Genomic DNA, 16010 nt, shown 5'->3' with positions numbered 1-16010 from the left:
TCCTCCGCACCGACAATACATATAATAGGGCTCCCAAAATTAGGCTCCGACTGGAGAATCAAACCAATCCATAAAGAAATAATATAATAGAGCGGTGGGAAGGCACGGGTACAATCCACTGCAATGGATTCGGAAGAATATACTAGTTATCAGGCCTCATGCATAAGAATGGGGGGGGGGGGGGTCACGGTAGATAATTTTCTATGTCTGCTGCTAAAAGTAAGAAGAGGTTTGTTTTAAAATGAGTCTCTACATCCAGAAGAAAAACCTAATATCATGGATTATATGGCAAATAGAAAACCTTTCCCCTCCGGCCAAACTCAGAAGCCATTAAGAAAAGAGATGGAACTAGTAAATACTCACAACATCTTCTATGATTTCTTTGATGGCAGCGACGGCTAAAATAAAGAGCAGTGGGACTAAGGTTGTATATCGGCCAGTAGGAGACACATCAGGAATTTGCTGAAAGACAAGAAGAGTAGAAACACATCTCATTACTGACCTCAGGGAGGATAATGACATCTATGGAAGGAGACCTTTGAGTCCAGGGATTAGCAGCAGTGGTCAATGGAGATATATGAACAAGTACACAAAGATGGTGAGAAACCACAGAGAAGCATCATTTTACATAGTAATAATTTTACATAAGAAAAGATGATTTTAGAATGATTCATGTCTGAAATAACTACATAAAGACTGGGATGGAAGCTTTGTGAGCTGCTCTAATAGCTAGTGGTGACAGGATTAGATACAGAGAAATGTTGACAGGTGTCCATAAAGGATGACAAATACATATTCTGCATTATTTCGTTGCAAAAAAAAAAAAAAAAAAAAAGAAATATTTTTTGCTATATTTTTGCTAATTTATTAAAGAAAAACTGAAATATCATATGGTCATAAGTATTCAGGGTGAGTTCACACATGGCAGTTACACACGCAATTCTTTTAAATGCATCAGAACATTTGAGATTTTCCTGATTAAATAGCCATTTACAAAATGCATGCGTTAATGCAATGTTAACAGCTATATAATGAGGCAAATCTCCTCTTCTCTGCTGTTCTGATGAGTATAAGAAAGCATGCGACACTGCCACCTGTGAACACACCCTCAGACACCCATATGTAACTCGCTTGCTGTCCATTTCCTTCTGATCCTCCTTGAGATGGTTCTACTCCTTCATTGGAGTCCAGCTGTGTTTAAGTCAACTGATTGGACTCAATTAGGAAAGGCACACACCTGTTCATATAAGATATTACAGTTCATGTCAGAGCACATTAGAATCTCTAAGGAACTGCCCAAGGAGCTCAGAGACAGAATTGTGGTCAAGGTTACAAAAGAATTTCTGCAGCACTCAAGGATTACAAATGCAGAAATTCATTTGTAACCTTGGCCAGATCTGTGCCTTGCCATAATTCTATCTCCGAGCTTTTTGAGCAGTTCCTTAGACCTCACGATTCTCATGTGCTCTGACATGCCCTGTGAGATCTTATATAGACAGGAGTGCCTGTCCAATTAAGTCCAATCAGTTTACTTAAACACAGCTTGACTCTAGATAGACCTTGAGAGTAGAACCATCTCAAGGAGGATCAGAAGGAAATGGACAGCATGTGAGTTCAATATGAGTGTCACAGCAGAGGTTTTCATCCAAGATATCTCTGTACTGGGCCGCCCTTGAATTGTATAAGGGACAGTCTACAATCAGTAGTGGGGGCAGGAGACTAGGTAATTTTGCAATATACATCTATTAATAGTTCTGCCCACAAGTTACTAGTGCGGCTGCGCAAGATTTCTCACGCATGCGCAAGATTTCCAGTCAGAGCATAGCAAGGCAGAACAGAGGGTTGAATATTGAGCAACTGGGGTGCATAATTCGGGAGCGGCGGAGCCATGAGGCGCTCAGGTGATATGAGCCTGAGTGCCATCATCTCCATGAGCATGCATAGGAGGACAGTCTACCAGCAGTAATCTGGTGGTAGATGTCCTTTTAAAGGAAGATGTTTGGGACGGCCACAACTTTTGGACGACCTGCCAAACCAAGTAAACGTGGGATAAGCGCTTGGTAAGAAAAGGTAAAGAAGAACACCAATATCACTGTGGCTGAGCTCCAGAGATGCAGTAGGGAGATGGGAGAAAGTTCCACAAAGACACCTATTACTGCAGCCTCTGCCACTCGGGGCTCTATGACAGAGTGTGTGGAAGCCTCTCCTCAGTGCAAGACATATAAAAGCCACATACAGTTTGGAAAAGTACACATAAAGGACTCCCAGACTATGAGAAATAAGATTTTGTCCTCTGATGAGGTGCTAGTGGTGGCAGCATCATGCTATAGGGGCAGGTATAGAAGGACTGATTGTAATTGAAGGAAAGATGAATGCAGTCAAGTACAGAGATATCCTGGATGTAATCTCTTCCAGAATGCCTTGGACCTCGGACTGGGCTGATGGATCACCTTCCAACAAGACAATGACCCTAAGCACACAGCTAAAATAACAAAGCAGCGGCTTCAGAACATCTCTGTCACCATTCCTGACCGGCCCAGCCAGAGCCCGGACCTAGACCCAATAGAGGATCTCTGGAGAGACTTGAAAATGGCCTCCATCAACGTTCACCATCCAACCTGAGGGAACTGCTGAGGATCTGCAAGGGAAAGGTAGAGGATCCCCAAATCCAGGTGTGAAAAACTTGTAGCATCATTGCCAAGACTACTGGCTATACTAGCCCAAAAGGGGCATCTACTCAATACTGAGCAAAGGGGGCAAATATTTATCACCATGTGATATTTCAGATTTTCTGGTTTAATAAATTAGCAAAAATATCTACATTTCTGATTTTTTTTCTGTGCAGTGTACATTAATCCCATAGCGCAATAAGACGTACCCTTACGTCTTGCTGCGCATGGGGGAGTATGAGGAGGGCTCACGGGCTGAGCCCTCTTCCTACTCACTGGGCATTTGCTTCATAATGAAGCAAACGCCGTTGCTTGCACCGATCGCGGGTGTTAACCCTTTGATCGCCGCCGGCAAAGCTCTGTACACTAAAGTATGAAAAAGTTATTAGCGCAAGAACACGGCAAAATGAAGAATTTTTTTTCTGTACAGGAGATTTTAATTTTTGTAAATGTATGAAAACATAAAACCTATAAAAATTTGGTATCCCCGTGATCGTATAGACCCAATGAATAGACCTGTCATTTGGGGCGCACAGTGAAAGCTGTAAAAACCAAGCCCAAAAGAAATGGCGCAAATGTGTTTTTTAATCATTTTCACTGCATTTAGAATTTTTTTCCCCGCTTCCCAGTACACGGCATGGAATATTTAATACCATCACTACGAAGTGCAATTTGTTATGCAGAAAATAAGCCAGCACACAGCTCTGTACATGGAAAAAAAAAAAAGTTAGATTTTTGAAGGTGGGGAGTGAAAAATAAAAACGCAAAAACGAAAAAGGGCCTGGTCCTTAAGGGGTTAATGAGAAAAAAAAAAACCTTTTTTGATCTCACCAATTGGCTGCAATGAAACAAAATGAAAAATTAAAGGAGACCAAATACTTTCCATACCCACTGCATATCTATATAAAACACAAAAAAGAAGCCCGAGGACTTCTATCTGGTAAATTGAAGGAAACACCCAATACAGTCTTGGATTGGGGTTCCTTAGGCCCCTCAGATGAAATCACTTTGTGGGCTCAATTAACTTCCAGTAAATAGACCTTTATGGCCTCCTGTTTGTGTGGTCTTCAATGGGTCTACTGGGGTTCAGTATTGGGTTGGCGCCTGGGCGCACTGGAGGATCCTTTAGTGATCAATTGGGCCAGTCCACCACTACACCCACAGAGTTCAGCTTACCCTGCTATAGTTTTTTCGGATCCGCTGCGGTCTGCCATTTAACACTATCAATTATTGCTGTTCTGCTGCTATAACAGATCACAGTGTGATCCTTGTCAGAAAAACAATTTAAGTTACAGAGAAAGTTCTATTGCTTTGACCCATTTATACTACACAAATACAAAGCAAATCCAAATTTTGGGCACACTGCATATATGTAACCAGAAGCAATAAAGTGGTATCCTGGGCACAGAAATATCTCATGTCGGTGCAGGTCCTAGTACAGGCGCTGGCGTGACCCATTTGCTATCAGCAGTATAGATGATTTGCCAGCAGCTTGAGGTTCAAGGTCTATTTTATTCTCATTTTCTAGGTCTGAAGGAAATACTAATGGCTCCTGTGGCAGCAGATCCTGTAATGGACACAGGTAAGATGTCATCTCTTAAATCAGCGGGACTGTAAATGTCTGGCTATGGCCTACCTGATGAATAAAAGAATGTCACCCAGGACCATGCAGACATATTTCACCTAATTATTATACACAATATGCCATGGAGACAGACTTCATTATTAATCCTCTAATAAGAAGCTGCTATCGCACCACTGATCCGCTCTGGCAGTAACGGAGTGTCTGCAAGTCTCATCTTATCTGATTGGGATGTGCCTACCTCCCAAACGTGATGCCACAGACTAATAAATCTGTCTGCCTCAAACACGGGCTGCGTCTAATGAAATGAACTGGACATGACTCTATGCCTAGAGGAGAGGCAGATCTACCATCACCATAGACAAGGGGCATCCTCTACATCTAGAGGAGAGGTGGTACTGCCATCACCATAGACAAGGGGCATCCTCTACACCTAGAGGAGAGGTGGTACTGCCATCACCATAGACAGGGGGCATCCTCTACACCTAGAGGAGAGGTGGTACTGCCATCACCATAGACAGGGGGCATCCTCTACACCTAGAGGAGAGGTGGTACTGCCATCACCATAGACAGGGGGCATCCTCTACACCTAGAGGAGAGGAGGTTCTACCATCGCCATAGACAGGGGGCATCCTCTACACCTAGAGGAGAGGCAGTGCTACCATCACCATACACAGGGGGCATCCTCTACACCTAGAGGAGAGGAGGTTCTACCATCACCATAGACATGGGGCATCCTCTACACCTAGAGGAGAGGTGGTTCTACCATCAGCATAGACAGGGGGCATCCTCCACACCTAGAGGAGAGGTGGTTCTACCATCACCATAGACAGGGGGCATCCTCCACACCTAGAGGAGAGGTGGTCCTACCATCACCATAGACAGGGATTCTTTGCTGTAATAGAAGTGAGACTGTGGAACTCTCTGATGCAGGAGGTTGTAATGGTGGATACCATGTTACTTTTCTACAGAGGCCTGGACAAGGCAGCTGATAGGTGCTGATGTTGAGTGTCAAACCCCCGCAGTCCAATAAAGATAAGCCATCCTAAGGACATATTTTTCGGACTATAGGGCGCACCATCAATAAATGCCTGCTAAAACGTCTAGGTTCATATATAAGGCGCACCGGATTAAAAGGATGAATAACCAGCAGGTGGCAGATCTGTGCACAGTTCATGGCAGCTGCAGTTCCAGCCAAACGTGTCTCCAGCACAGAGCTTGGATCTCAGAGGTATGGGCTGTTAGGGGTTAATGTTGCAAGGGTGATGCTGCAGGGGTTAAGCGGTCTCCCTCTGCCCCTTCTTTTTCCCTCCTAAGGCAGGGTGTTAGACCTGTGGGGTTCCCTGTGGCTCCCTCTTTCCCCTGTTAGAAGGGCTGCCAGGTATAGGGGTGAAATTGCTTACTCAGGCGGCTGATGAGTATTTCGGTGTGGTCGGCACTATGACGCTTGTGGCATTGCCGGCCCTGCAGTGTGGGGAATTGTGCCCGGTGTACAGTGTGGGCTGGTGCAGGATATTGCTGGTGCGGAGCTCTTATACACTCTTAAATGTTATACAGTACATGTTATCGGTAAGTACGGTTCATATATAAGGCGCACTTTTAGTTTGAGAAAAATCTAAGGATTTTTTGTGTGCCCTTGGCTACATGCACACTGCCGTTGCCTGCCGCACCGTAGCACGGCAGGCACACGGCAGCGCGGGGAGAGGAGGAGGAGGTGAGCGCCGCTCACCCCCACCCCTCTCCATAGGAAGATATGGGCCACGGCGCCGTAATACGGGAAAAGATAGGACATGTCCTATCTTTTCCCAGGCTACGGAGCGGTACGGTGCCGCACCGTACCGCTCCCGTACGATGCCATCAGCCCATAGAAGTGTATGGGGGATGTACACTCACCGGCCACTTTATTAGGTACACCTATCCAACTGCTCGTTAACACTTAATTTCTAATCAGCCAATCACAGTGCATTTAGACATGGTCAAGACAATCTCCTGCAGTTCAAACCGAGCATCAGTATGGGGAAGAAAGGGGATTTGAGTGCCTTTGAACGTGGCATTGTTGTTGGTGCCAGAAGGGCTGGTCTGAGTATTTCAGAAACTGCTGATCTACTGGGATTTTAACGCACAACCATCTCTAGGGTTTACAGAAAATGGTCCGAAAAAGAAAAAACATCCAGTGAGCGGCAGTTCTGTGGGCGGAAATGCCTTGTTGATGCCAGAGGTCAGAGGAGAATGGGCAGACTGGTTCGAGCTGATAGAAAGGCAACAGTGACTCAAATCGCCACCCGTTACAACCAAGGTAGGCAGAAGAGCATCTCTGAACGCACAGTACGTCGAACTTTGTGGCAGATGGGCTACAGCAGCAGCAGACCACACCGGGTGCCACTCCTTTCAGCTAAGAACAGGAAACTGAGGCTACAATTTGCACAAGCTCATCGAAATTGGACAGTAGAAGATTGGAAAAACGTTGCCTGGTCTGATGAGTCTCGATTTCTGCTGCGACATTCGGATGGTAGGGTCAGAATTTGGCGTCAACAACATGAAAGCATGGATCCATCCTGCCTTGTATCAACGGTTCAGGCTGGTGGTATCATGGTGTGGGGAATATTTTCTTGGCACTCTTTGGGCCCCTTGGTATCAATTGAGCATGGTTGCAATGCCACAGCCTACCTGAGTATTGTTGCTGACCATGTCCATCCCTTTATGACCACAATGTACCCAACATCTGATGGCTATTTTCAGCAGGATAATGCGCCATGTCATAAAGCTGGAATCATCTCACACTGGTTTCTTGAACATGACAATGAGTTCACTGTACTCAAATGGCCTCCACAGTCACCAGATCTCAATCCAATAATAGAGTATCTTTGGGATGTGGTGGAACGGGAGATTCGCATCATGGATGTGTAGCCGACAAATCTGCGGCAACTGTGTGATGCCATCATGTCAATATGGACCAAAATCTCTGAGGAATGCTTACAGCACTTTTTGTATCTATGCCACGAAGAATTGAGGCAGTTCTGAAGGCAAAAGGGGGTCCAACCCCTCACTAGCATGGTGTACCTAATAAAGTGGCCGGTGAGTGTATATCGGCCGTATATACACTCACCGGCCACTTTATTAGGTACACCATGCTAGTAACATCCATGATGCGAATCTCCTGTTCCACCACATCCCAAAGATACTCTATTGGATTGAGATCTGGTGACTGTGGAGGCCATTTGAGTACAGTGACCTCATTGTCATGTTCAAGAAACCAGTCTGAGATGATTCCAGCTTTATGACATGGCGCATTATCCTGCTGAAAGTAGCCATCAGATGTTGGGTACATTGTGGTCATAAAGGGATGGACATGTTCAGCAACAATACTCAGGTAGGCTGTGGCATTGCAACCATGCTCAATTAATACCAACGGGCCCAAAGAGTGCCAAGAAAATATTCCCCACACCATGACACCACCACCACCAGCCTGAACCGTTGATACAAGGCAGGATGGATCCATGCTTTCATGTTTTTGACGCCAAATTCTGACCCTACCATCCGAATGTCGCAGCAGAAATCGAGACTCATCAGACCAGGCAACGTTTTTCCAATCTTCTACTGTCCAATTTCGATGAGCTTGTGCAAATTGTAGCCTCAGTTTCCTGTTCTTAGCTGAAAGGAGTGTCACCCGGTGTGGTCTTCTGCTGCTGTAGCCCATCTGCCTCAAAGTTCGACGTACTGTGCGTTCAGAGATGCTCTTCTGCCTACCTTGGTTTAAATGGGTGGCGATTTGAGTCACTGTTGCCTTTCTATCAGCTCGAACCAGTCTGCCCACTCTCCTCTGACCTCTGGCATCAACAAGGCATTTCCGCCCACAGAACTGCCGCTCACTGGATGTTTTTTCTTTTTCGGACCATTCTCTGTAAACCCTAGAGATGGTTGTGCGTGAAAATCCCAGTAGATCAGCAGTTTCTGAAATACTCAGACCAGCCCTTCTGGCACAAACAACCATGCCACGTTCAAAGGCACTCAAATCACCTTTCTTCCCCATACTGATGCTCGGTTTGAAGTGCAGGAGATTGTCTTGACCATGTCTACATGCCTAAATGCACTGAGTTGCCACCATGTGATTGGCTGATTAGAAATTAAGTGTTAACGAGCAGTTGGACAGGTGTACCTAATAAAGTGGCCGGTGAGTGTACGTCCCCCATACATATGTGTGAATTATAGTCTGAAAAATATGGTAGCTCATCAGTATCAATAACCTAAAAAACTCTTGAAGACGTAACCAATTATTGGCCTATAAAGTTTGACCTCCGTTCTTTTCAGAAAAAAAAAAAATAGTTCATTGCATTTAGCTCACTGTAACCACTGGCTTACTGGTAGCAACCTACTAAAGAAGTTATGAAGCAGGTCTAGGCTGGGGCCATTCTTATAAATGGTACAGGGGAGTTGTTATAGGTTTTGCATTGAGGCCAAAAGGAACCAAAATTATCCCTGTATGGCATGTGGTCTTTCCAGAAAAATCCATTTACAGGGATGCAACATTTATCATACTGCTCCAGGATAAGTATTTTGAGGATGTACAGTATGGGTCAGGACATGGAACCATGTCTAAACTAGGGTAACTTCTCTTGATTTTAGGACACTTCATCGAGGGACTTCATCCTAAACTGGTATTTTTTTTTTTATTCTAAAAATTGTCAGTATATATATATATATATATATATAAGGGTTATTGGTTCTAGGGACCTCTGGGTAGTAAAGCAGCGATTATATATTATCGTTTATTACATAAGGACTGACCTGGACGGCCTAGATGTACAGGCATACGTGGTAGAGAAAATCACCTACGCAGCCATAAACAAGGGGCACAAATCACCTGGACCTGACTATTCATTAACCAGACAGTAATATCGCATTCCCTCTGTAACTATGTAGAGAATTATTGTGAGTAATTATATTTCAAAAATGTAAAAAAATCTGTAATTTGTAATGATGTCAAAACTGAGAGAGTTCGGCTCCCCATGGCAAGGAGAATTCAGCAGCTGGACAGCTCACGGGACCAGGAACACTGGCCAAATCCTACAAATATACAGCAACCAGGCAGGACCTCGCAGCCACATGAATGATGGATGTGACAGTATGACAGCAGGGGGTTTCACAAATAATCACATCTGCAAAGCCCCGAAATCGAGAGAGGAGCTGCCCCAGGCTCATATTCTTCATTAGAAGAAGTTCATCCCTGGGTTACAAAAATTGTGAAGGGAAAAGCGGCACAACCCCTAGTAAGGGCTCCTGGGCTCTGTATGCGTCCATCATTTTGAACTGAAAGTTCTCATTAGGGCAAGATATGGGAACAATGGCTCCTGAGAGCTTAAAGGACACCTACCACCATGATGAAAGACTGTATGCAAATGATACACCTACGGAGCCTGGAGCCCCTCAGGCTCATTTGCATACAATCCTTCATTCTGGTGGTAGATGCTCTTTAAAGGAAATCTGCCATCAAAATCCATCATGATAAACCAGGGACATTACTCATAGATCCAGGCACTGTGACTGTGGTAATCTTCTAACATTTGTTATCCACGGCCTCCTTCCTTCTAAAATCAACTTGTAAAATTATGCTAATAAGGGAAAAAGGTTCCTAAGGTTGTTACCAGAGCCCATCCATGCTGTTTGCAAGGAGCATTACCCCCCTCCTTTATGTGCAGATTTTAGAAGTGTAACAAATATAAGAAGATTACCACAGTCACGGTGCCTGGATCTATGAGGTAGTGTCCCTGTTTTATCATGATAGATTTTGATGGTAGATTTCCTTTAACTGGTAACATAACAGGACAAAACACCATTCCATTATATGACCATAATGAATATAAAAATAAACTCTCCTGTTAAAGGGGTTGGCCAAAATAATGAAGTGAGGGGGGAAATATACCTTCCAGGACCTTTTGATAACATTCATGAATACAAACTTAGGTCATGTGATCTGACTACCTTTCAGGACCTTATCTTCAGCCATGGACTTTTCAAGAAAAAGATGCAGAGCATTTAATAGATGCTGTTGGGGGCAGGGTATTAGGCAACTTTACTTCATGTTTTTTGTATATTGTCAAGTGCAAAACCCGTATTCACTGCTTCAGTGCTACAGTATCCAGCAGTGATCAATATTATGGAAAAACCCTTGACATATGTGTAGCTCTGCATCATTAACTATTGTCTGTTTGACAAAGGAAGGATACCACCTCCACCACGTATTATAATCTGCTGGAATTATGTTTTAGAAAAAAATTATTGCGATTCCAAACATAACTATTATTTCTGTCCATTATGCCATTTCCAAGAAATTCCAATATTAATCCATATGCTAATTAGGCAGTTGGTGCACACAATACATGTCCTCAGCACGCAGAGCACTGCTATTCCTTCCTAAAACCAACTCCCTTTCTGTCAAAAATACACCACATGTGTCTTGTGGGAAGCATAGGGTGGTGCTTGGAGTAGAGAGATGCTGTTTAGGCAGGAATAGCAGTGCTCTGGGTGCTGAGGACTCCATAGAAAGCAGGATAAAGAAAGGGGCAACATGGAGAGGTGTATGGCAGAAATGGAAGGGAAATAAAGGGATGAAAGTTTAAGGGGAACAGAGACAAGCTAGAGGTTGCCAATTTTGGTGGCGTAAAGAGAATACTATGTGCAACACAGTTGCTCAGTGGTCAGCACTACAGCCCTGCAGAACTTGGGTCCTGTGTTCAAGTCCCATCCAGGTCAACATCTGCAAAGAGTTTGTATGTTCTTGCCGTGTTTGCATGGGTTTCCTCCCACACTCCAATACATACTGGTAGGTTGATTCGGTTGTGAGCCCCATGGGGTCAGGGACTGAGCTGGCAAGCGCTGTGCAGAGCTGTGAAATCGGTGTGCGCTATTATTTTATTAATATTAGCATATAAAGATAAGTGGGTCAATTTACACAGATACATGCATATAGAGAGATAAGGTGCAACATTGTGGCCATAGAGATAAGTGAGGGGAACATAAGCAGGCTGCATCCAATGATTTTCCCATACCACACCACTTACATACACCCTCTGTTCATTTAAAAAAATACACAAAATCTACATAGAATTGAGACCAGTTTTCAGTCTTTCAAAAACTCTGTAGTTTCTTTAGAGTCACCTTAGGGCAGTGATGGCAAACCTTTTAGAGACCGATTGTCCAAACTGCAATCCAAACCCACTCAATTATTGCAATCTTTTTGCTCCGTGCTGGACCACAGCTTTCAACGTTACTGAGGAAACCAATATTGTTGACAGAAGAGAAAATTCAGATTGCCTTTGGAGCTTCCCTTGACAACCAAGAACAGGAGCTTTGATGATAATCTGACCCGTCTATACCTTCTCTCCCTGCAGTCTCAGGTAGACCCGGATGCTTCCCTTTAAATTAATGCACTGCGTGTCACCTCCGGGCTACCTGGGCCTGCAGGAGTGTCCCTTAATCTCCTATCTGGTGAATTCTGTCCTGGGGCAACAGCCCGAGTGCCCACTTGGAGGGCTCTGAGTGCCACCTCTGGCACCCGTGCCATAGGTTCGCCACCACTGCCTTAGGGTGTTGGGTTGGCGGCAGTAGACAAGCAGGTTTGGGCATTAAGTAACCTTCCATCCCGACAGAAGTATCTTCTGTTATGCCCAGACCATATTTTTTTTTATGCATCCCTTGTCTTTTGAGTGTAAGAATTGGATGCACATTCATTCTGATTCTATGTCACCACAACATAATATTCTCCTGACAAAGCTGGTTTCAACAGCCTTTAAAATGGCTTGCCTTGTTCATGTGTGATACACTGAGAGCCAAACATGTAGGTGCTCACAGTGATGTTTAGTAACACGAGTGGAGAACAATATAAAATGAGCAGTAGATCTATGGACAAGCAATGGAGTATCAGGGCCACCTGTAGCCAAAACTCATAAGAAAACCTGTCCGGCTACTGTGAGTGCCAAATCGAAAGCAATCCAAGCGTCAGGATATAATGAAAACACTGGGGTCACATGACAAGGATATCATGGATGGGCAGCAATTCAAGATTAGCATTGTATTTCAAGGGAAGGATTATAATTTCTTGGCATGCACCATAACCAGCCTCTGTGCTTCCATCAAAACCACAAATAATTTAAGAAAATAAGATGCTATAGTATACAATGTCTAATAGGTTAAAGGGAACCTGTCAGAGCGATCACCTGTCCTTATGTCCCAAATCACCCTGTATGATTTGTAATCATTCAGAATAAAAAAAAAACAAAAACCACACACACCTGAAAACTTTATACTTCCCTTGCTGCCGCAGTCACTTGGTGCCTGTGCATTCTGGCAAGTGAAGCCGGCGTATTACATCCCAACTTCACTGCTCAGGTGCTGTAGATACGGTGCATGCGTAATAAGGACAAGATACTGTCGTGGCTTCACTTTGCCTCATCTCGAGAGGAGTATTGGTGCAGGATCCAATTTTTTTTTTTTAATACAATCCAGGTCCAAAAGGGACTGGATTGGCCGTGATATGCATATGATGTGCACACAATATAGTAATGGCTGATCACAGGGGGTTAACCACAGTTGGCTTTCCAATGTACAGTCCATTGTTGGCCCTCTCATTATTTGACATTTCATTTAATGAGCACTGAGGCCAAGGCACAGGTTTGAAGATATGCAGCAAGTGAAGAACTTGAATAGCGGAGGCACTACCGCAGCCCCTTAAAAGCCTGCAGTGGTTGTATGTCTTCAGAGATGGTGTAAAAGTGAAGGAATGCCCATGGGGGTGGTGCTCAGCATACAGAGTACAGACATCGGGAATGGTGTATAAAAAAGAGATTTGCGGCACTCACCCGTTGGAGATATTCTTTATTGTGGTTTCACATAAAATCAGTCCGACATGGTACAGCCAAGGTGGGGCAGAGATGGGAGCAGGGGGTCAGGTAAGGCGACAGCCGTTTCGCGCCGTCTGGCACTTTCTCTAGCCTCAATATAGTAATGGCTGATCACAGGGGGTTAACCACAGTTGGCTTTCCAATGTACAGTCCATTGTTGGCCCTCTCATTAGTTGACATTTCATTTAATGAGCACTGAGGCCAAGGCACAGGTTTGAAGATATGATAAGTATCCTGAAGTGGATTCCACACTAAAATCTCAATCCAGTTTGGGTTTGACTTGTATCAGAGGTGAATGGAGGACAGTCACAGAAGGATATAATGGATAGACAGAATGCACAGTCTTATTGGTCAATGTGCTTTGATACCTCCAAATTATTTTCAGCTTTGGTACCCACCTGACCCAACAGGAACTAATAAATTCTGACCTCTCTCCTAAAAAGTCCTCCCAAATATTTTCTGACTAGCTCCGAAACTGCTCTAAAATTCTCCTGAAACATCTCTCCCCCACCCTAAAAACTTTGAAAAGATACTTGAAGATCCAGTCTGACACTGGGCCTCAGTCTATGATACTTGCAGGTTTTTTCTGTTCACGTGATATATTTATAAGGATCCTGTCCCATGTGTTTTAACTATTAACTTCCCACCCACCCATCAGTGCTACAAGGTGGCTGAGTGGGCAGCACTTCTGCTTTGCAGTGCTGGGGTCCTGGGTTCAAATCCCACCCAGGTCAACTGCAAAGAGTTTGTATGTTCTCTCAGTGTTTGTGTGGGTTTCTACTGGGTCCTCCGGTTTCCTCCCACACTCCAAAACATACTGGTAGGTTGTTTAGATTGTGAGCCCCATGGGGACAGGGACCAATTTGGCAAACTGTGCAGCGCTGCGTAATCTGTAGGCACTATATAAGGGGAAAACCTACTCGACTCGAGTATAAGCCAAGGGTGGGAAATGCATTGGTCACAGCCCCCTGTAGTTTAAAAAAAAAAAAAAAAAAAAATTGAACACTTCAACCTCTTCTGCTTCGGTCCTCTTCGGGACATTCCGCGCTCTGCTGGCACACAAAATGACGTCAGCTGCTTGCCGACGTCATTGTGAGCAACCGGCATAGCGAGGGGACCCGAAGAGGAGCGGAACTTCTTAAAGTGGAGCAGAAGAACCCGAAGAGGATCTGAAGGACCCAAGGCGGCATTGGACGCAGGAGAGGACCTACAGGGGACGTCAGAAAGGTGAGTACAGTGTTAATTTTTTTTATAGACACAAATTTTGTGCTGAAAAACTCGGCTTATGCCGGTATTTGACATAACCTGTTATACCGGCCCGTGATTAATAGTCATGGCTGCAATCGCAACCATAGGGGCATGGATGACATTCAAGCCCCTTGTCTATTGTCAGAAGGTGCATCTATGTAAACTTCATCTCCCTTCTCCGGGCACATTCTATAATTTTATTTAAACAAAGCTCAATAAATTCCCTCCCTGGAATGTTCAGTTAGAACTTCTATTATTAAGGCCTCATGAACATGTCCAGAATTTTTCCTTTCAGTATTTGCAGACCTGTATCTGATTTGTATAAGCAAAAAATAATGTCTCTGACGCTGCGCAATCCGATGCTAGACTATGTCCTCCTGCCTCCAGGTCTCCCTGGGAACCATCCGCAAATACGGGTCACATATGGCTCACAAATTTTTTACGTTTCCATAAACTTCTACGGGGCTGAACAGGTCGAGATGCGGAAAACAATAGGACATGAGCTATATTTTGCAGACCGTATACACGGACACCATACGGAGATACAGAACTCATTTAGGGAGCTGTATTTTACAATATAGTCTAAGGGGTCCTGTACTAGATTCCGTATTTGTGGCCAGCATGCAAAGGTCCATTGAGGTCTATAGGGAATAGAAGACTTTCCATTCACGGTTTCCGTTACAATGTCATACAATTAGAGTGTAACTGAACACCTTGACAAAGGAGTAACTGGGCCTAAGATCCGTAGTTTTACCATCTACTCACTAGCAAACAGCGGTGCTTTTCAACCTCTCTACTTGTGCTTTACAAACTAGCAAAGTTACTCCAGGCTCAGTGGAGGGGCCGAGATATTCTCCCGATGGTTAAATGGCAACAAAAAATTTTAAAAAAATATACAAAGTTTCATATGGCATCAGGTCCTGTTCACTATGGAATATAGAATGATCAGGACCATCGCCATTATGGAACCTTTTGAGTCTGGAATTTTTACTGAACATACAATGTGAACCCTATCGTTTAACCAAGCAAGAGCTATAGAAAGATGCACCCGTGACAATGGAAACTACTTGACCATTGAGAATTCCTACACGATGTCAGATTTCTCCTGGAAAGTTGATTATGGCAGTCAGCTGCTCAGATGATTAGATTTTGTGTATCACAACTACTCCAAAAAGCCTCTAGCAGGATTTTTATAAAGACATGTCTGTGTGACAGCATGCCAGAATGAAATGTAAATCATGTCACTGTGCATGTGACTAACGCCGTGTCATCCAATTATTTTTAGGAAAACAAAGCAAAAAAGGACTGACCAGATATTGTAGCCCATTATGGAAAAGGATGATGAATAGACTTGTCTATATTGCTGTATTTTAAAAGGGAACCTGTCACCCACCAGGGACCTCATTTTCACTGAAGACAGGTTGCAAAAGCCCATTACACCTGCAGTGCAAATATGTATATCTGCCGTTTCTCTGCCTTTACTAGGACTTACATTGCACCCTGTTTAGCCCCAGGGGTTGGGCTGTGGTTTGGATGCATTTAAAAAAAAAAATGACTTTTCTGTGCTGCTCACTCCTCAGCTCTCAGCCCCCACCTTTGTGCTCCTTTACAGCT

At 44.1% G+C, this 16010-nt stretch overlaps 1 protein-coding gene across 4 annotated transcripts in view; it reads right to left on the bottom strand.

The window, feature by feature from the left end:
* ATP8A1 (ATPase phospholipid transporting 8A1) overlaps window positions 1-16010 on the bottom strand; it is a 123021-nt gene that overhangs the window by 82143 nt on the left and 24868 nt on the right. For all 4 annotated transcript variants that reach the window (XM_072124949.1, XM_072124968.1, XM_072124941.1 and 1 more), the window contains exon 5: window positions 364-462. In XM_072124949.1, the coding sequence (XP_071981050.1) occupies window positions 364-462 (99 nt within the window). The remainder of the gene's footprint in view (window positions 1-363; window positions 463-16010) is intronic.

Source organism: Engystomops pustulosus, chromosome 1 (genome assembly GCF_040894005.1).
Source record: "Engystomops pustulosus chromosome 1, aEngPut4.maternal, whole genome shotgun sequence".
NCBI classification, from domain to species: Eukaryota; Metazoa; Chordata; class Amphibia; order Anura; family Leptodactylidae; genus Engystomops; species Engystomops pustulosus.
Note: the sequence above shows the minus strand (reverse complement) of the source record. Positions and strands in the feature narration are given on the sequence as shown.